Source organism: Anarrhichthys ocellatus, unplaced genomic scaffold (genome assembly GCF_004355925.1).
Source record: "Anarrhichthys ocellatus isolate YVR2014 unplaced genomic scaffold, GSC_Weel_1.0 scaffold36, whole genome shotgun sequence".
NCBI classification, from domain to species: domain Eukaryota; kingdom Metazoa; phylum Chordata; class Actinopteri; order Perciformes; family Anarhichadidae; genus Anarrhichthys; species Anarrhichthys ocellatus.
The window spans coordinates 4,039,269-4,059,831 of NW_022280066.1; the positions used below are offsets into that span (position 1 = coordinate 4,039,269).

The 20,563-nt window shown below is 42.6% G+C and overlaps 2 protein-coding genes across 8 annotated transcripts in view; both read left to right on the top strand.

Moving 5' to 3' along the window:
- The first annotated feature begins 1,424 nt into the window (after positions 1–1,424).
- On the top strand, positions 1,425–15,191 carry c9orf72 (C9orf72-SMCR8 complex subunit). 2 transcript variants are annotated; one of them, XM_031866691.1, is made up of 10 exons: positions 1,425–1,627; positions 2,374–2,878; positions 4,170–4,265; positions 4,791–4,855; positions 6,001–6,073; positions 6,807–6,923; positions 8,874–9,109; positions 9,241–9,298; positions 10,704–10,813; positions 14,292–15,191. In XM_031866691.1, the coding sequence occupies exons 2-10, from the start codon at positions 2,432–2,434 to the stop codon at positions 14,476–14,478; spliced, it is 1,389 nt and encodes a 462-aa protein (XP_031722551.1). In that variant the 5' UTR covers positions 1,425–1,627; positions 2,374–2,431; the 3' UTR covers positions 14,479–15,191. The 2 variants fall into 2 exon arrangements, with proteins under 2 accessions (XP_031722551.1, XP_031722552.1); XM_031866692.1 differs by having other exon boundaries at positions 1,425–1,616.
- Positions 15,192–17,734: 2,543 nt separating this feature from the next.
- Positions 17,735–20,563, top strand: part of kiaa1109 (KIAA1109 ortholog) — a 71,701-nt gene continuing 68,872 nt past the window's right edge. For all 6 annotated transcript variants that reach the window (XM_031866681.1, XM_031866683.1, XM_031866684.1 and 3 more), the window contains exons 1-2: positions 17,735–17,881; positions 20,383–20,518. In XM_031866681.1, coding sequence (XP_031722541.1) covers positions 20,413–20,518 — 106 coding nt within the window. In that variant the 5' untranslated portion in view covers positions 17,735–17,881; positions 20,383–20,412. The remainder of the gene's footprint in view (positions 17,882–20,382; positions 20,519–20,563) is intronic.

Here is a 20,563-nt window from a genome sequence, read left to right on the forward strand (position 1 = left end):
CGTCACAACCTTTACTCAATTTGTCCAAAAACTGAGGTATAAAAGCATCATTTTATTTAAATTTTTTTACAAAAGGGGTAATGTGCGGAACTATCTCTTGGGCGTGTGGTAGTTGATTTTCTTTGAACAGACTGGTCACAGATGAGGTTGGAGATGAAGATCAATTTTTCAGAATTCTTTATTGGATATGAATCATGGGAAGAAAAGCACAGTTTGCTGGATTGACGAATTTCTTCAATTCTCTGAGGAAAACCTTTATAGGCCTTTATACCCTCCCGTCAGATAGAAGTGTGTGTGTGTGCGTGTGTGTGCGTGTGTGTTCGGGGGGGGGGGGGGGTCAGTTATTTATTCTTCCAGGGAAAAATGGTTAGCACAGGCATGCCAGACATAAGTCCATATATGGAGATGGTCAGAACACAGGCATGCAGGACATAGGTCCCTATTTAGATAAGAGCTGACCCCACTGGGTCAACCAGATACACCTGTTCAGCCAGAGTGCGTTCGGTCACACAGAGTTTACAACAAAGTGGAAATATATACTAATTAGTTGTGTTGAGACTGATCATAAGCTGCTATAATATTACATACAATGTTATCAATCCTAACATGTATATACAGGAGATATAAAATATCTCCACAGGCGGGAGCAGTGACTTCGTGAACTCTTGTCGTCATTGTGGTTGCCAGGCAAGAAAGCTAATTTACTAAAATGACAGGTCACCATCAAACGGGTCTTGGATTGCATCACAGCTGAGTGTCCAATTTCCAACTGTCGGTGTAATTGTGTGACATAATTAGGACTCACTGCTTGCAGGAGCGTTCACTCTGATGAGCCACTTCCAACGGCGGCAGCCATCCCGTAAGTGTCTTACTGAGATTATTCGGAATAATATTGTAACTTGGTGTCAGCTCAAGTGTGTAGATGAATATAAAGCTGAGAAATGTGAAGGTATTTATGGTTGTGTGAAAGAGATACGTTCCTTATGGTAAAGGAGGACTGGGGGTGTTTAAAATCCCGGTGAAATTGGAAAATATCACATATATCCTCAAGGGAAATAACACAATCATGTTAAAATCTGTTTACACAGTTATGGTTCCCCTGGAGGAGGTCTGCAGCCAGGTACTCATGAGAGTTGTCATGAATGTTATTTACAGTGGTATATAGATGGAGGAAGGAAAAGGTGGGGAAAAAATCAGTAGGTCTCCAGGACTGAAGTGGGTTGCTATTAATTTGGACTCGCAGTGCCCTCATAAGATGTAATTAAAAAGGCAAATACAAAGTGTTCTTCCCACAGATACATCCATTCGTATGACCAGGTAAATCATTTCCAACAACTCATTTTCTGCAGGTGGCCGCCCGGACTAAATATGACATCATTGACTCACTGTCCACTGCCGCGCTTCGCTCGCTAGAGGTCGCTGTGCAGCTCTGTCAACGGTGACGTAGGGCTGACGTACTAGGAAGTGTGTCGAAGACAATAACACTGCAGGTGGCTAACCACTATTCAAGCGTTGAGCTACATGCTAACAGAAAACAATGTAATGAGGACATATCAGCAAAATCCAAAACTCGTCCTCTGACAGACGCTGCGGTGTGGCCATTCACCACCATAAAGGTGAAGAACAAGTAAGTCATGGCGGTGTTAGTTCGGCTAACGCCAGTTAGTGAGCTGCCCTGAGTTAGCCTGCTAATCATTATTGACTGGTTAGCTAAATACGAAAAATTGGTGCCTTACTTTATTTATATTTTTTCACCGATACTGTGCTTAAGCTAGTTCAACTACTGCATTGTCACTTGAGTTTACAATACGTAATTATGAGCCGTGTTGTTGTGTAACGTTAAACATAAAACAAATTTAACCATATTCGGTTGTAAAAGCTGTCAGTATAAGGGCACATTGCTTGTTGCGGATAGACAGAGCTAGTTAGCTACCTGTCGACGAAACAGCGACACATCTTAAATTAATAGGGGTTGCTGGCAAATTCGGTGGAGTAGCAGTTGTATTTATGATTTAACGTTACATGACGCTATATGTCTGATACGCCGTACGTTTCCAGGTAAGACGCATAACGCAGAGAGCTGTATTGAAAAGTAAAAAGAGACATTTTTACTGAATAACGAACTTCCATGTTTGTCAAACACAACATTGCCAGAAAAAGAGAAGTTGCTTTTGACTTTGGCTAACAAAGTATCAGCTGACTCCAACAACATCCCAAACAAATGACTTTCATTTCCACTTGAATCCTTTGGGTTTATTGGATTTATTTTCACTACGTGAGCTGAAAAATTTTGATCGTTGTGCTTTCAGAGGCGTTTGGAACAGAAGTAGAATCTACTCTTTACCGAGAGCTGATAACTGTCGTCTCCTGTAGGTGTCTTATCATTCACTGGGACACTCGGGGGAGACGGTGACATCTCCAGGCCCCTCCAATGTCCTCTGGCTGTCCGCCCCAGTCACCCGCCGTGGCGAAGTCTGAGGTAGCAGTGGAGGGAGAATGCCCGCTGCTGGCTGCCACCTTCGCCTACTGGGACAACATCCTGGGGCCGCGGGTGCGCCACATCTGGACGCCAAGGGGAGACCAGCTGATGTTCCTCAGCGACGGAGAGGTCACGTTTTTGGCCAACCACACGCTCAACGGGGAGATCCTGCGCAGCGCAGAGTGCGGCGCCGTGGACGTGAAGTTCTTTGTCCTGGCGGAGAAGGGCGTCATCATCGTGTCGCTCATCTTCGACGGCGAGCTGAAGGGGGACAAGAACACGTGCGCCTTGTCCATCGTCCTCCCGCAGACGGAGCTGGCCTTCTACCTGCCTCTGCACACCATCTGCGTGGAGAGGCTGAAGCACGTCATCCGCAAGGGACGCATTTGGATGCAGAAGGTACCCACGCCGATCTTGCTGATCCCCCGACTTCTCGATGTTGGATACGAGAGATGGCAAATTGTTCCCCCTTTGTACCCATAAACCTACTTTAAGACCTGATCCATCCGTAGGTCCTGATTTTAAATGGATATTAACTAATCTATCACCTCTGTTTTACCCATTTGGGATTGCAACAACATTGCCAGAATAATAAAGTTGCAGCCTCCCAACACAGAGGACTGAAATTAGCTAATTAGGTCTGAGAGCTCCTACAGAGAACGCTAGTGAGGAGGTAATAATAGGGGGGGGGGGGGGGGAAATAACATGACGCACAACACTAAAAATATATATATACATCCCCGTTGCAGACACTGCTGTTAAAAGTGGGTCTACTAGGTTGAATGTCAACCAGCAGTGTGCACATCCCTGTTACTCCCTTTTACCTTTTGGACGGTGATCCTCTGATCAGACTACTACCCCCCGTCACAGTAAATATTTTAGGAGGTTCTTTTTATCCTGCCTAATCCTCCCGCAGTTCGGCCTTTTCTGATGCTCTGTTACTCATCTTGTGTTGCTTTGAAAACGTATCTAAGAGTCCTCGTTGCTGCCAAGCACTGCTCACTGGCCTCATGGCTGGATATTGATCCTCAGTACTCACTTACTTTTTGGCACCACTAATGTACCTGTACCATTGAGTGCCAAAGCCTGTCGAGTACAGTTGGCATTGTGTCTGGTCAGAATAATAATGTTGTTACGTCTTGCTTCTTCTTTGATATTTTCCGATCTAGATCAGTATTTGTAGTTCTGGTACAGCTATATGTGTATTGATCCTTTTCAATCAACTGAATGTACCTTTAACCGAACATTTTTTAAGGAGTGTTTTATAATAGTTGCTAAATTACCTCAAAGCTTTTTCACAGTCCAACCAATACTGATTCATAATACGAGTTAAAAAACTAATTAAAAACATGGACCTCTCACAGTTCTTACCAATATATGTACTGAGAAGAACATTTTACAATGAAAGTCAACAGTGGTCTCTGGAAGACAAACTTTGTAAAACTTCATATATGGATCCAGCTGACTCATCAGTCTAGCTCTAATGGCTTTTATTCTGTCTATCCCCTTCAGTGGTAACACCACAGTGTCAGTGGTGTCTTTTCACTTTGAGATTGAGGCTTCCGGCTCTCGAGTGAAATGCACAACACGCCGTTTGAATCCTTAAATCGCCCGTCTCCTCGGTAAACCGTCTTTTAGTGTTTTTCTGCAGTGCTTCACAGTTAACCGTTTCCTCTTCCCTCCACTTCAGGGCTACAACATCATCTCGGTGCTGAGCTTGGAGATCGTCCCCATCATGGAGCTGTTGGCCTCCATGAAGTCGCACAGTGTGCCGGAAGACATAAACGTGAGCGGCACACGCACACATCGCCACCAGTGATCAAGCGAACCACTAGAAACTGTAACGATTGATTCATTGTCCTGTCGGTGGCAGAATTAATAGCTTCTAGTTTCAGTGATTCGCGGTGAAGAATATCTCTATTGAAAACAATCACATATGACTTTTTGGAAGAAAAAAAAAAGAATTCTTTCTCCAACTTTTCAGTTCTTTCATTATTTCACTTGTTCAAATATTTTCTATTTCCAAGAGGTTTAAATTACCCAGGTTCCCCCCTGCCTAGACTACCACCCAGTGTGATTCAACACATTTGCTTCCTTATAATATGCAAATGCAGCAGAAAAAAAAGAAGCAGCACAAAAGAATCTCCCTGGAATCCATCTTGCTGTTTCCTACATTTTTGCACAATGGTGCTTTTTTGCATTTTCATTTTCAACGCAGTGCCTGCAAATGTGCCCATCAGCACTTTTGTCTTTGTTGAGACCAATTCTCTTTTTTATTAAACGACTCATTTGTTTCGCTCCCGCTGAGCAGATAAAAGACACCGTGCTAAATGATGATGACATCGGGGACAGCTGCCACGAGGATTTCCTCCACAAGTAAGTGCTCTCCGGTACAGGCAAAGGGAAGACGGATGATGAACATCGCCCGTTTAACGCCCATCAAGCTTCCAATGATGACTAATGGCTCGCCACTTAGACCAAGTTTCCTCCTGAGAAAGGACCAAAGCTAAAATGGCCGTCAGTGTTGAGGGCCCAGAAAGTCCATTCCGGAGCTCCTGATTGCTCAGGTGTTGAGCAGGATTAGTTCAGCATCCTGTGGTGATGACAAAGCATCTGTGCACTGTAATTTAGTTACTTGGATCTGAAGGAGATTTTTAGCTGATGGAGCTTTTTAGTGAGAGAATAACAGACTTACGGAAGCCCTGAGAGGGAAGTAAGGAAAGAAAAAGCTTTTCTCTCTTGACTTTATGACTTAAGATCAGGAACGGATTTTGCCAGAATAATTATTCTGAATTCCTAAAAAGATTAATAATTTGTGTAAAAATGAAATGTTTTGCCAGAATGATTTAATTACCTTCTTTCCATCTGTAAAAAGTAGCTTCTGGCAGTTAGTTTTTGTGTGTTGTTGTAATACTCGTTTCAGCCACAAATGGCTGAAGTGCACCACTACCCCATGTGTTAAATAGGGCTAAAAGTATTGATGATAACGGCAAATTAGCACGGATTAAAATTCTACAGGCAATATCTGTAATTTGTGTAAAACTCGGCTCGATGAAAACAAGTCCGCTTTTAGTCTACTTAGAACATTCAGCCACTTGTGGCCGAAATTAGTTTTACTACAACAACCACCTTGAAAATGTTTTTTTTATAGAATTTTCTTTTTCCTTTCCTCTCAGTGCTTCCGTACGGGCTAGCTGTACGTTTGAGCCAATGTAAGATTTAGCTTAAAACCAAACGGTTATTTTTCGTGACCATCAAATGATTACAGAAGGTCATGAAATTGACTTATTTCCCTCAGAATATATTGAAAAGGTCAGAAAATGAACCAAACTACATGATTAAAACTGTAAATGTGATTATTACTAGGCAGATGTAACTCTCCACTGGCCCCTCTACATAAAGCCTCATGTCCTCCTCCCTCCGCCTCAATCATTATTCCTAAAAGCTGTCGTTGACGATCAGAGCAGCGCTAATTGGTTGTAATTGGTTCTAATTTGCATGTCTTTGTCTCCGTGGTTCAGGGCCATCAGCTCTCATCTGCAGACTTGCGGCTGTTCGATTGTGGTCGGGAGCAACCCAGAGAAAGTAAACAAGGTAAACGCTCCGTATTACAAACATATTTGTAATGCATCTACATAATTTAGAATGTTTTGAAGTGTGTTGTTTTGGAGCTTTAATGAGCCCCCCGTGTCTCTGTTTCTGCTCGAGCCGACGCTTTGAATGTCTGTCTGGGCTTTGGCAGTTTCCAAACAGAAGTAACACGAGGAAGCTTATCAGCTTCTCCAAATGGGCACATATGGGAATGCAACGAAGAAAAGTTATCCTGCGTACGCTGTTTGTTTAAGAGATCTACAGCAGGAAAACAGCCGCTAACGCTTTGCCCGATGAATATCAAAGGGCTGCACCGCCGTAATTTGTAGTTTTGTTGACTTGAGGCCCGAACTCAGCACCCAATTAGATCGTAAATTTTATTTGTGTCTTAACAACAAGCCTCAAGCTTAATGTCACATTAAGGTCCATTACCAAAATGTGGCTGCTTTAGTCAATTTTGTGCTGAGATGTAGCTCCTTGAATAAATGTGCTGGCCTGGTCTTAAGCAGGGAGATTAAGCTGAAAACAAAAAGTAATTTATTTTCTGTCCGTGTTGAAATAGTAAACCTAGTACAGCGTGGTTGCATAAGGTTTGCACACGCCTTCTAATGGCAAATAGTTGCAACGATGTCACGTTTAAGCTGTTTTCCATCAACCGGGAAGCAGTTGAAAGCAAATCAAAGCCCGTTATTTTCTGAAGTGTTGAAATCTGACTCTGGGTTTTTTTTTTTTGCAGATTGTGCGGACTCTGTGCCTCTTCCTCACCCCGGCTGAGAGGAAGTGCTCCCGCCTCTGCAAGGCTGACTCTTCTTTCAAATATGACACGGGCCTGTTTGTTCAGGGTCTGCTCAAGGTAGCCGCCAGTTCCCCTCTCATTATACCGCACGGTGCCATTTGAATAGGAGCTTATTGTTCTGTTCTGCCTGCTCGTTTGATGTTGTTACGACCTCATTTCTTTTTTGTATGAATAGTTGCGACAATATATTTGTATTACTGCACTGCATTCGATTCAGATCTGTTTCAATTACATTTTAATTATCTAACTGCATTGTTCAAGTTAAGGCTAAGCAAGCGATACCAATGTTTGTTTTTGTTGTTGGTGAATTCTACTCACAGTTCTCAAAGTTACAATCACTTCTTATTTGCTGCTGCTTTGCGAGTCGTGTGGTCTCAACAGGAAGAGAACAAGAGGCAGCAGCAGAACACCTGGTGGTGCTTGTTAGTTCAGTCATTAAAGGCATGTCCACACTACTCCGTTTTTACTCCGTATTTGCTACGTTTACACTGAGCGGCCACACTACGCTGGAGTTTTGGAGCACCCTAAACGGAGGAGTCTGAAAACTCCCCCGAGGTTGGAGGTGTTTGAGAACTCCGGGGTTGCGTTTGCGTGTGGACGGTCGGATACGGATGTGCTTAGAAAAAATTATGCCCACACCCGTGTTCGCTACTGGATTGGTTCTTGGCAACCATGACGTCTCCGTCCCTGATTCGTCACACTCACTATCACGTGACCCGTACCCGGAAGAAAACAAACTGGGCTACCAGCGATTCATTTCAACATGGATAACTAATTGCAAGCGTTGCTGCTAGCACAACAGCCACATGATGTTGCTGCTAGCACAACAGCCACATGATGTGAAAGTAAAAGTCTGCATTTCTGTGGAGGAAGCAGCTGTTATTGGAGTGATTAGCGAGCGGCGTGACCAGCATCAGCCCTATGGAGCAGCTCGTTGTTTTTAGATTCTAATGAGAAGACATGCTGCACTAATGTTTTACTTCTTCAGTTTGGTAGCATTGAGAGACCTTAGTCTGTAAGTATGTATTTATGAAGCATGAAAAGATGTACGTAGATATATTCTATTCGCTTCTGTTTAGTATAACATTTGTGTTGTATTAAATGCTAATCGCGGTTAGCATTTCTCCATTGGCGGTAATGTTAAAATTAGCTTAGAAGCTAGCTAGGCGGACATGATGTTCAGAGCTACTAGTGAGAACAGACATCAATACACGGAGGAAACGAGTGAGAGACGTGTGTTGACCACATTGGTGGACCCATAAGCTGGTAAACGTTTACGTGTAAGTGTTGATGTTAAAGTAAATTTGATGTGAGAGAGAGATAGACCCGCAGCGCTGTAACTACGTCTGAAAAATAAAACTTTCTACGAACTGTGTCTGTTTGAGTTTATAGAGGGAGGTCTTAAGTATCAAATACAACCTTTCATTATTAAAGACTACTTTATTGCTCTGTCATATTATTATTATTTTTTAACTAAGCAAGCAATCCACTTCCTGTTTACACCGTCACCCGCATGCCCAGTGTACGTTAATGGTCACGTGCTGTCTGCCTTCGAAGGCTGCCATGTGGATGCAGATCAACTCGAGAATGATGCTGAAACTCCGGTGTGGACGGAGATCGTTTCTATTTGACAACTCTGCATCCAAGTAAAAACGGAGTAATGTGGACAGGGCCTAAGAGTCAGTATGGTGCACGTCGGCTGTGTAGCGGAGCTCCTGCAGGACCGTCTTATAGATTTCAACATAAGATGCAGCGGGGAACAAGAGAAAGTGGCCCAGGGAGAAAGAACAAGAAGTTGGAAGCCGCGTGCTCGCAAAAATAGTGAAATTATTTCTTAGACCTTCTGACTTGCATGTAAAAAAACAAACACAATACGTGAACAAAGAATAAACATCAAGGTAGCTTCACCATTCCTATGTGAGTATATCCACGGCAGATGCGTGCAAAGAAGCTTTGATAAATCTTTCCTATTGTTGTTGTTTTCCTTTCTTATCTTTTGATTCACAGGACTCCACGGGCAGCTTCGTCCTGCCCTTCCGCCAGGTGCTCTACTCCCCGTACCCGACCACGCACATCGACGTGGACATCAACACGGTGAAGCAGATGCCACCGTGCCACGAGCACACGTACAACCAGCGGCGCTACATGCGCTCCGAGCTGAGCGCCCTCTGGAAGACGGACAGCGAGGAGGACATCCCCCCCGACACGGTCATTCACACCGACGAGAGCTTCACGCCCGACCTGTGAGCCACGGCTCTGCATTTTTTTCAATACACTATTTTGTTTGCATTTTTTTACACCATATTTAAAGAAAAACAACATGTAAAAAATTGCATGTCATATCATAACCACAATGTATTTTCTTTTTTTTTAGGAATATATTTCAAGACGTCATGCATAAAGACACTTTGGTGAAGTCGTTTATAGACGAGGTAAGAATACAGCAGCACCTTTTTTTTTCTTCCATAGTATTTAAATTTTTGTTTTTTAAACGCTTAACCGAGTCAGAAGAAACGAGACAAGAAAATGTAAACCCTTACACATATTGACAAAAATAGTGACGTAGGAACGTAATAAAGAACATAACGGCAACCATTTGTATCATTCTCGTCATCGTTTAGAGAAGTTGTGAAGCACTTTTGATAAAAGCTTTATTTACCATTGAAATCAAACAGCAGGTTTTGGTGCTCATAACCCACAATAGGAATATGTTAGTTAGGAATATATGAAGATTAGACAGTGCTTAAATGTACTCATTTAACATTGACAATAATATAGCTTTTTATGGAAAGTGAGAGAAGAAATATCTGCTTATCCATTTTTTTACTCTGATCGGAATTGTTTTTCTCTTCTGTGCTTATGACTGAAGAACAGGAGAACAAACAATTTATTACGTTATTGGTTTTCATCTGGTAAAAAAAAAAAAAAAAAAAAAAAAAAGGTTTGTGTCCTTTCTTGTCAATATTGGCCACAAGAGGCTGAAGTGCACGACTCCCCTCTGTTCTAAAGAGGAGCAGAATACCTCTCAGGGCTTCCATGGAGATCAACTGAATGCTCTTCCACACCAAGTTGAGGCAAATTAGATGGCACATATCTCAGTATTGTTAAATCCAGTTACAAGCACCTGCTTCTTATTGCACAAGTTTAAAATGGCATACCAGAAATACACCTGTTCTGGTTCCCTTTTTGGTCAGCTGATGAACCCTTAAAAAGTCCGACTTAGTAAAAATGATAATGAACCAAATTTACTGAGGCAAGAACATGGTGGAAAAGCTAAGTTATTTTGTTGCCTATTGTATTTATATACCATTGTTTATATCCATTTCTATTACAAATTGTGTTTGCGGCTATATTAGGTTTGAAAATAATTTACTGTGAAAGAAACAGCTTTCAAATAAAGCAGTTTATTAGCTCTGAGTGAGGATTCAACTGTGAAATCAACAAGTAGAAGTGTTAGATTTATTATTTTTGGCTCCCCATTGCCGTCTATGACCAACCTTGTTTTTTTTTACTGCGCTGTATAATAACGTGTAGTTGAAAGTGGCAGATGCATTCTCATAGTTTGAACACAGAGCGGTCCTTCTATCAGGCTGCAGCAAATACTTGAACGATGCGCCCCAAACCTCACTGATGCAGTCTCTAGAGCACCCTGAAACACAACGGTACAATGTGTTCCCACGGGGTCTCGACCCGTCAGCCGTTCGTATGCAGGTGCTCCCAGAGTTACAAGTTCCTCTCAAGACAACGGCAGTGTGTTCCTCTCGGAAGGTCGGCACAAAGGAGGGACATTAGAGCTGTTATTCCAGACTACTAATGGACGTCCTGTGTCGTACCCAGGTGTTCATGCTGAAGCCCGGCCTGTCCCTGCGGAGCACCTACCTGGCCCAATTCCTGCTGCTGCTCCACAGGAAGGCCCTCACGCTGCTCAAGTACATCGAGGACGACACGTAAGAGCTGCCGCCAATAACACTTTAATCGCAATAACAAAAAGGATACTTGTTTGGCAGGAAGACCACGACACACACACGCACACACACACACCCCTCCATATCCACAGAGGAAAAACAAATTCCCAAATCTAAATAGCAGAGCTGCTAATACACTTGCTGTGCGCTATTGTTTGTGCATTGACTTTGCGCTGCAGCCGCTGACCTCCTAAACACCCTAAAGCCTTGTAGTCTGCGGCCCCCGATGCATCACACTTTCACAAGTTTGGAGTCAAAATATATAGTCCTGTCGGGGGGGAGGTACGGCAAGCTCAAGGGGACAAATGACCAAACGCGGAACGATAGGGAACTGACGACGTCGACTCCAATTGAGAAACCGTCTTTAGTCCCGGGGTGAGGGTCCAGGTTAAAGCAGTCTCAATCACCACTAGGTAGTTGTGTTCAAAACCAAACAATGTTGTGGATGCAAGGAAGAAAGAGTTGAATTTATGATCAGACTTTTTTGCAGAAGTAGTACAAAGAACAAAGGCACTATACTGCTGAGCGGTAGAGGAAAAAACAAATCATAAGATCAGCTGAGTCATCCTTCACCCTGTGCAGGTATGACTGTGATGCAGTTGACTTTATGGATATGCACAAACACAGTGACTGAGGAACCGTAGCTGCTGAGTGTTGATGGAGTCCGATGATAGGAACCGGGGCATAGCGAATGGCAAGATTACATTACATCGTCCTCTGGTGATGCGCCTTGTTCTATTATGCTGTTGCTGAGCTGGCGACAACTATATGAGGCTGGAAAGATGTAGAAATTACAATGTTTCTAAATGAATAACCAATAGCAACCGGCACATCTACAGTCATGATCTCCGTATGTTTCTCTGTAACACCAGAATAGCAGCCGTGTTCCAACACGCTTTGAGTTAAACACACGAGCAGGGGTGAGGTTAGGAGGCGTCTTGATATTACCTTCCTCCATTTCTGCCCTTCAAAAGGGGAAAGCCACAACATATTGATGTTTGTGGTGAAGGGTTTGTACTTAAGTCGAGATTTGATGGGAGTCTGACTCACCAGATGTGCTTTTTGGCTGCGTATTTCACGTGGCCTTCTCCTCTTTCGCCAGCTTTGCACCGTTGTCGCTGCTTCAATGTGCTGAGCCCCGCCCACGAAGATTGTGATTGGTTTAGAAAAAATGTAAAATACGAACAAGGCAGAGTGTTTTTTTTTTTTTTTTTCTCACAGCGCTGCAGAGATCTGGTCTGGCTATGTGGGACTAATTCAATAGTAACAGAAACATCTCAGACCTTTATTGGTTGAGGGCCCTCGTGCTCATTAAACAACTATTCATTTTTTTGTCTAATATTATAGACGATGATGATGCACGACTTTTGGTCGGATAAAACAAGCAATGGGAAGAACTTCTGATGGGAAGTCTTTTCACATTTTAACAGTAGATTAATCAATAATGACTTCTTCGCTTGTGTATGCCAAAGGATGCCTTTTTAACGACACCGACAAAATGTGTCCCGTTTGATGGCGAGTCACGCTCACAGGACTGCTTTATGATGGTGATTGGTGTCGGGGAGAAGCTGTGACCAAGCGGCTGCGCGTCGAGCCGCGCGGGGCGATGAATCCTCACCGTCGTCCCAGACTGACAGCTCCCTCCATCTACACAGCACGTGTTTTTGGGGAGGAAAATAAAAACGTGCCGGGCAGGAAAATGATGCACCGCGCACACACAACCACAACATCTGAGATACCCTCATCATCATCAAAGCTCTAAATGATGTTTTTATGATCGGCATTTGATCACTGACAAGACACGCTAACTCCCCCGCTGAGGTGCAGAAATGTGACTGTATGCCAGGTGTCAAGGTGACCTGGTGTATTTTGATGGCCTTGCGCCAGTCTTTGCTTTAATGCATTCACTTCATGATAAAACAAAATAGAAACCAGGAGTAGGGATTTACACCCTTATAATAATCGTATCTAGTCACGCTACAGTCACGGTTACAGTAACCACTTTCTGGCACGGCTCTCAACGCCCCTTCTTAAAGGGATAGTTTGGATTTGTTTTTTTTAAGTGAGGTTGTATGAGGTACTTATCCACCGTGAGTGTATTCATTACAGTAGCTGGCACGCCCCCCCCAGTGTGGAGTGCCTTGTACCAGAGATAAACAATATAAAAAACTGGTGCTGGTCCAGCACCAGTTTTCTCCAAACTGGGGGAGTGCCAACCGCCATCTACTGTAGGTAATACACCGACTTTGGACAAGTACCACTTAAAAACATCCAGCTTATCCCTTTAAGCCCCGACCATTCCTCTGAGACACTTGTGGCTCACCGCGTCCTCAGCTCCTCGAAATTCTTTCCACGCTGCTGTCCCCACCGTGACCTGGTCATCGCTCCATCTGGGCTCGACTCATCTCCGTCTGTGCCTCCCCAACAGTGGACTGACCTTCCCACTCCTTCAGGGCAGCAGTCGCTCCCCGTTTTAGTTTCTTCCCCTTCTGCACGATTTGGCTCTTTCTCCCGTTAATGGAAGAGTGAGGATACCAGAGCAAATGCGTCAACAAGTGCGTAAGCAGTCAGGACTATTTGTAACTTCTGCTCCCGGCGCGTCTTACTTCAGATTTTGAGACCATTAACACTCAAAGTACAACGTATTGGAACACTGCAGTACAAAGGAGGTGACACAGCAGTACATGTTACACTGGGGTTACTAAAAGTGGCCGCATTGTTGCATCAGTAAATGCAAACACTAAGAAATACACACACTATGGCTCCATTAGTTTCTGTCACATGGTGTTTCCAAACCGTACGCACGTACCGTGGCACCATATGAATAATGTTAGAGCTGCACTGTTGAATATTTTACACTTACAGTGGATCAAATGTGTAACGTAGGGGGGGTAAATTATACTATGGTTACACATGTTTGAACTCTACTGGGAACCATGACGGCACAAAAAGAAAATACACAATTCTTCTAATCCTTTTTTATTTAAATTTTTTAAATTAAAATTTCAATGTGCAGTCATTTATTAATATATCTATCTATCTATCTATCTATCTATATATATATCAATTATAATACACGTCTTCCCTTCTTTGTTTCCCCCCTGACTAAATATTTCAGTGATTTTGAGTTCATAGTTGGTGTGTGAACATGTCTGCTCCAGAGGCGACACCAACCACACGTGCAAACCCAGTATTTACTAGGTGCTGGCATGAGAGGATGAAAGCGCTCTTGTTTATGGTGCCGCTAACAGCCTGAGGTCGAAGGGCGCGCTATCATACAGGTTCCTCGACAACATTGTTTATGCTCAGCATAGCGCCATACATAATTCATCGTGGCCACAGCGCTCCCGTGCACCAGCTGCGGCCCCGACTAGATGCTAAATGCAAATCCTTCTGACCCCGAGCGTTGTAGGCCGTTAGCAGCTACACTACCACGGTCTCCCCTCTCCGCTCTCCACAGGCAAAAAGGGAAGAAGCCCTTCCGATCCCTGCGCAACCTAAAGACGGACCTGGATCTGACGGTGGAGGGGGACCTGAACATCGTCATGGCCTTCGCAGAGAAGCTGAGGGCGGGGCTGCACTCGTTCGTGTTCGGGAAGCCGTTCTACACCAGCATGCAGGAGCGAGACATGCTCATGAGCTTCTGACGCCTGCTCTTTTTACACGCTGCACGGCTACTGGAAACAGATGTCGTATTGTCTTTGGTTTGTTCTGTTGTTACATCAATGCATGGCAACCATTAGCCTGAATGTTTGTTTCTGCTTTGTTGAAATGAAAAGAACACAAACACGTTTTTTGCCTTTTTTTTTCTTTGTCTTGATAAATTCAAGGCATGATTTCAAAGACTGATTGTTACAGCTATTATGAGCCATCAGAATTAAAATTCTGATACATTGCCTTGATCAACTGCAAGCATAATGTGAGTTTAATGTTTTAAGATAGCCAGAATAATTATTCATGTGTGCTATGCCTTCTGTATTCATTTATGGCGTTGAAATCGGTGCCCACCAGGACATTTGCAATTTATTTTAGAAATCATATTTATTAAAACACGAGTTATCGGTGTCTTTGTTGCCTGTGTTATACAATAACCTCAAAACCTTTGAACTTGTGAATGGCCTGTTTTTTTGTTTTTGTTATTATTTCTTTAAGAAGTTAATGAATGAGCCTGTGCACTGATTGTGAATAATGCTGATCAAGTGACATTACAAAAAGATTGTAAGTAATCACAAAGATTTCATTGAAGTAAAAGAGAACGGCCATCGAAGTCTCATCACAATCCTTCCTAACAAAGCACATCTGACTGTGTAGCTGACAGTGAGTGTCATTATTAAATGCGTTCGGCCAGCTGTGCATAAGATGGATTTGCATTTGATTCTTTCTTTGTTTTTCCTCAGGACAGACCCACGTACTGGCTGTTAGGATTATCTGTCCGTACTGGTGGGCTTAAAGTCAAGCGATCTAGTTGATATGCTATATGTATTGCTTCCAAAGGTGCAAATTGTTTTTTGGCAGTGTAGTACGGTGAGGTGATAATGGTCTGCCATTTTCTCTACATTTACATGTGATTTTGAATTCAGGACATGTATGCTCCCGCTTAGAGAGACAGAGATACTAATACCACACCTTTCCCGCCACCACATGCTGGATAGTTTCCTCAGTAGTTGTTAGTTATAATCAGGATTTTTTTTTTTTATCAATATGCTGAAATCCATCTTACTCAAACATCACTCTCCAATTGTTTTCTGGCAAGCTCAATGTTGGCTGACCAACAACCAAGATGTTAATCAACAAGGTTAATGGAACAGATTGTGCCAAATGTGCTCTATATTTTTCTTTTTTACTGCAGGAGGTTTTTCAACATTCACTACACCATGTCTTGATGTTTCAACATCTGGCAAAGTGTTGCGTGAGTCACGGTGGATGAAGATGTCCTGTTGAGATCATGTGGAGGTGTGCGGTGTGTATTGAAAGCAGCCGAGAGTGATGCGGGAATGAGTCCTCAAACCCAGAAATGAGTCAGGATTTATGCAGTTTCATTTCTCCCGTCTCGAGGTCAATGAAGTTTTTGGGTTAGATGCCTGAAATGAGGTCTTTGGTTAACACAAGCCTAAGAGATTTTAACATTTTGTTCTACGATACCTCAGTAAGTACCCCTCTCGTGAATTTTTAAGCTTTTACGTGTCTTATAAAAGACGATAGCCAACAAGTGACCAAAGTTCATTTATAGCCTAACGTTAGCTTTTGACTTCTTGATGACATTTACGCTTCAAAAATCATAAAAGTGGTGTCCATTTGTGAAGACGATCTCGCTGGACAAAACGTCTTCAGTATTATGAACATTTGTTTGCCAGAGAGCTTATTTTCTGCAATAATCTAAAATAAGATGTGGTTAATGATATCTGTGAGGAAGCTGCTTTCTCTAAGCCACTGGATGAAACAAAGGCAGCTTGAAGATCTTAGTCTGTCTATAATTGCCTCAAGCTAGAAAATTCAAATTAGTTGTCCTCTCGAGGACCTTGAACTGTTGCATATTTAAAACAGGAGGGGGAATGAGCCAAATAAGTGAAGGAGCTGTTAATTACTAATAGGATATCTGTATAGCGACTGTATCAGGGACCTCCGTCAGGAATTTACTTCACAAAACAGGAAAAAAGAATTCATGTGAGATGTGGTTTCTTTTAAAGCCACTGCCAAAATAGGTCGGTCTTGAGGGGACGACTTGATTGGCAGGTAAAAGCTTTGAGCCTGATGTTTGGCACCTTTTCAGTAAAACGACTCCTCCATGTTCTTTGTTGTTGTGACTGGAGGGAGGGCATGACAACAGGATCCTACATGAAATAGTACCCTAGAGCTCTGGCAATTCTTAGAGATAAAACAGAAGTTGATGTTGTAACCGTAACTGTTTCTGCTGCTTTGACACAAGATTGTTTTTAAGAGCAGATGAGAATAGATGTCAATGTTGTCACTCATCTTGTGAAACATCTGAACATCCACTAGATGGATTGGCACACCCTTTTGAACATCATGGTTCCCAGAGGATGGATCCTAATGAGTGATCCCTCAACATTTCTTGTAGCTCCACCATGAGGTTGACGTTTGTGGTTTTGAGTGAAATGTCTCAACAACTGTTGGACAGATTGCGGGGAAATTTGGCACAAATATTCTTACCCCCCTCAGGATTAATTCTAACTTATTTGATTCTCTGACTTTTCATCTAAAGCTATGATCAGTTCAGAATTTGCATTGTCCAACACTTACATCAGCCTTAACTTACATGTGTAGGAATCAGCAAATGTTAGCACGCTAACACGCTAAACTAAGATGGTAAACATGGTTATTAAACCTAATGAACATCAGCATACAAGCAAATAGTCTCACTCTTGTGGAATACTACTCTTTGCATGTATCTAACCAAAGACTATTGTCAAGGTAAGTTTAAACTATTTACAAAACCAACATTCACAAATATTCATTACACTCTCTATTTCAAAATGATCGCAGGAAAACCACCTTCATTTCTTTGCTCTGTTCAGGGTTTTAAAAATACATTTTCTTAAGTGTAGAATGTGTGTGTATACATTTGTTTAACAGTATAAGGTCTACATTATTTGTTTGTATCCATTTTTATATTGCTTGCATTTTAAATACTGAAAAAAACTTTCATAAACAGATAATTAAAAATGTGTGAATCCTGTTGATCCTGCGATGGGTTCAATAAAACTGTACAGCATCAAAACAGCGCTGCTCAAATCCCACTACTATGAAAACATTAACGTTCATAGGTTGTTTAAACTGTCTGTCAGCTGTGTGTGTGTGGCCTCGCTCACGACGCCCTCTGATTGGTCCGTCTCTAACTCGCCATCTCTTCCTATTGGTCAACTTTGTGACTGCTCGCGACAGACTAGGAAGAGATGTTAACTGGTCGCCTGCCAGGTAAATATTCAACAGAGGATGCTAGCAATGCCCATGTCTGACACGACAAAAGGACTGCAACTCCTGGAGAACTGGAGCAAAGATGAAACCACATGCTTTATCGAGGACGTTAAGGTATTTAACGACCGCTGAGCGACTTGTTTTCACAGTTTGAAGAAGGAGAAGTTAAAGGGTGCGGCCTGCTGTCATTAGCTTGCTAGCTAACCTCAGTGCTAACGTTGTGATATTTAGCGGTTAGCTTAATAACTGCATTAACCACAAGCTAACGCGTCATTAGCCAAGGAGCTGCCCGGCTGCACCGGACGGGTCGGCAGCTTGTCATAACGTTACAAACGTCAAAAACAATGAAACGCGTTAAGGCAACAGTTCGACTGTGTTGCTAATGCTGAGAATATTGCCCCAGGAAGGACCAGCTGGGCTCAGCTAGCTAGCGTTAGGTTGTATGGGTCCAGTCAGTTATGGCTCTGGGTTCAAGATTACATCTGAATTCAAGTGCATTGTTAATTTAGCAATCTTAACACACGGCGTGAAGTGAATATAGAAAACTTTGTCGATGATAGCTCCTCCACTTCAACATGTAAACAAAGCCAAAGACAGCCAAGTAACGTTTCCTTCAATAAATTCCTCTTTTCTTTTGTCTTCCCCATCGTCTTAGTTTAACAATCATTATAGCCTAGCAACAACATATACAACATGGCTTGTATTTTCTTTTTTTTGTGTGAGAGAAGTTTGTCTGCCTGTGAAATGTTTTGTGATCAAGAATGCTTTGTGAAGTGGTCGCCAGATTCCCCAGAAACAATGATAATTAATTTAATCTGACGGTGGATTTCCCTGTCATATCTGCAATGATGATGATACAAACTAGTACTTTCCAAAATATGTCCGCTATGAGACTGGCTGTTTGGTGTGGTGCTTTGTCTTATGTTTACAGTATCTGTTGGAATTAGCTGTGGTAGCTAACTAAAAAGTGGATAGGTGGCTTTAGAATTACCCTCCTGGCTCTGCTTAATTAAGTCACTCGTAAACAACTCGGGTGTTGCAGGTGCCTGAGTCACTGACATCTCTGATCATTCTGGGAGGACCTGCCTTACAGGAATACCTGTGCTGTGATCCATTCAGATGGATTGAATCACAGACGCACACGCGGGTACATGCACCGGGCTACATTTAGGTGAAGTGTTTGTGAATGTGATTCCAAAAAAAGTCTTGCAAACACTACTTTAGCTCTATAGTTAACAACCCTATTTATGAGCATGTGCCTCCTGCCTGATTTGACATAGTAAACAAGCCCAACAGTTTGGATTAGTCTCTGGCAGGTAGCTGGTGTCAAGTTCCCCGTGATGTGAGATCTAGAGGTGTTTAGAAACAGTGTTTTCTGAGAGAGAGAGAGAGAGAGAGAGAGAGGGGGGGGGGGGGGGTTTGGTGACATCTCAGTGGTTTTACAGCCAACGTCATTTAAGGTAGATTAGATGAGGATTTATGTCTGTGTGACACACACTAATGTGCAACACCCTTCCACCAGGCCCCTTCCACACACAAAATATAATAATCCTCTCTGTAAAAGCAAAGTCCACGGCACCAAACACAGCCTGCATCCTCCCGGTGCACGTATAGCTGATTATGATCACGCGTGGTGTTACACGGCGCAACACTGTGTGAGCTCAGCTCTTATGGATGTTGGGTATGATACAAATTCTTTGAATTCCTAAACAGTTAAAAAAACTGAATGACACAGTTAAATGCTAAGATATGTTAGACATTTTTTTTCTAAATGTCATGCAAAATGATTTTAAATAATAAATATACCTTCAGGGTAATAAGGAGAAAACAATTTTTTTTACCAAATAACCTCGCGGCTCCCGCAAAATATTTGCAAAATGTGATTTTTGAAAGATAATCATCGGTAATGTGGATATATTGACTCAGTGAGTAAAGGCAAATAATACAACAGCTAGAACAGTTTGGTAAGTTCAGTAAATGACATCACCTCACTGTAATATAGCCTCTAAAACCAGGAAAAGACAACACTGTGTTTCACACAAACCAATTTATTTTCCTACTTGATCTCAACATTTTAGACTAATTACTGGCAGAGGGGGAGCAGCAGTTTTGAGTGACATATAACGGATGATTCCTAAAACCCAGAGTTGAGTCAGCATTTTTGCAAATCCGGTTCCTTCGTCTCGAAGTCAATTGGGTTTTTTGAATGGGTTTTGGTTAGAGGCCTGGAACAAGTTCTGTGGTTAATACAAAGATATTTAAACCTTTTGTTCTACATTATAACATACGCCTCCATTTATTTGCCACAGACATCGTTTTCTGCAATAATCCAAAATCCAATGGAAAAATCCTTTTAGCCTTTTGTCTAGGTACCCAGGCAGATGCAGCACCCTATTTTATTTGCATAGTTATTTTCTGCTTTTATTCATAATATCCTATAATACAAACACCATTTAAATTTCAGAATTAAGTTTTAGGTAACGGGTCTCTTCCTGGAGTTTTACGCAGCACCGATCCGTGCATTAAACATGTTTCAGTTACATTTGGTATGTCCTCCTTTTTGTTTTTCTTTTGCTCCTGTGCCATGGAAGTTATCTGACGTTTGACTCTTTCAGTTGTAGGTATCGGACTGAGGGCCTGTAGCCATGGAGGGGCATCCTACCAAAAGCAATGAGAGCACCTTCCCCAGCTTCGTGGACCTGGATGACTTCCTCACCAAGCACAACTCCAACTTCATCTGGCTCCTCGTGGGTAAGTGCTCTGGATCTGCACCGTGTATCAGTGGATAGCACTGGA

Bases quoted from the DNA above. Each gene is read 5' to 3' on its own strand.
- c9orf72 (XM_031866691.1), top strand. From the start codon at position 2,432: ATGTCCTCTGGCTGTCCGCCCCAGTCACCCGCCGTGGCGAAGTCTGAG. The intron at 4,856-6,000 runs GTAAGTGCTCTC...TCCGTGGTTCAG, and splicing joins CACGAGGATTTCCTCCACAA to GGCCATCAGCTCTCATCTGC. The intron at 10,814-14,291 runs GTAAGAGCTGCC...CGCTCTCCACAG, and splicing joins AAGTACATCGAGGACGACAC to GCAAAAAGGGAAGAAGCCCT.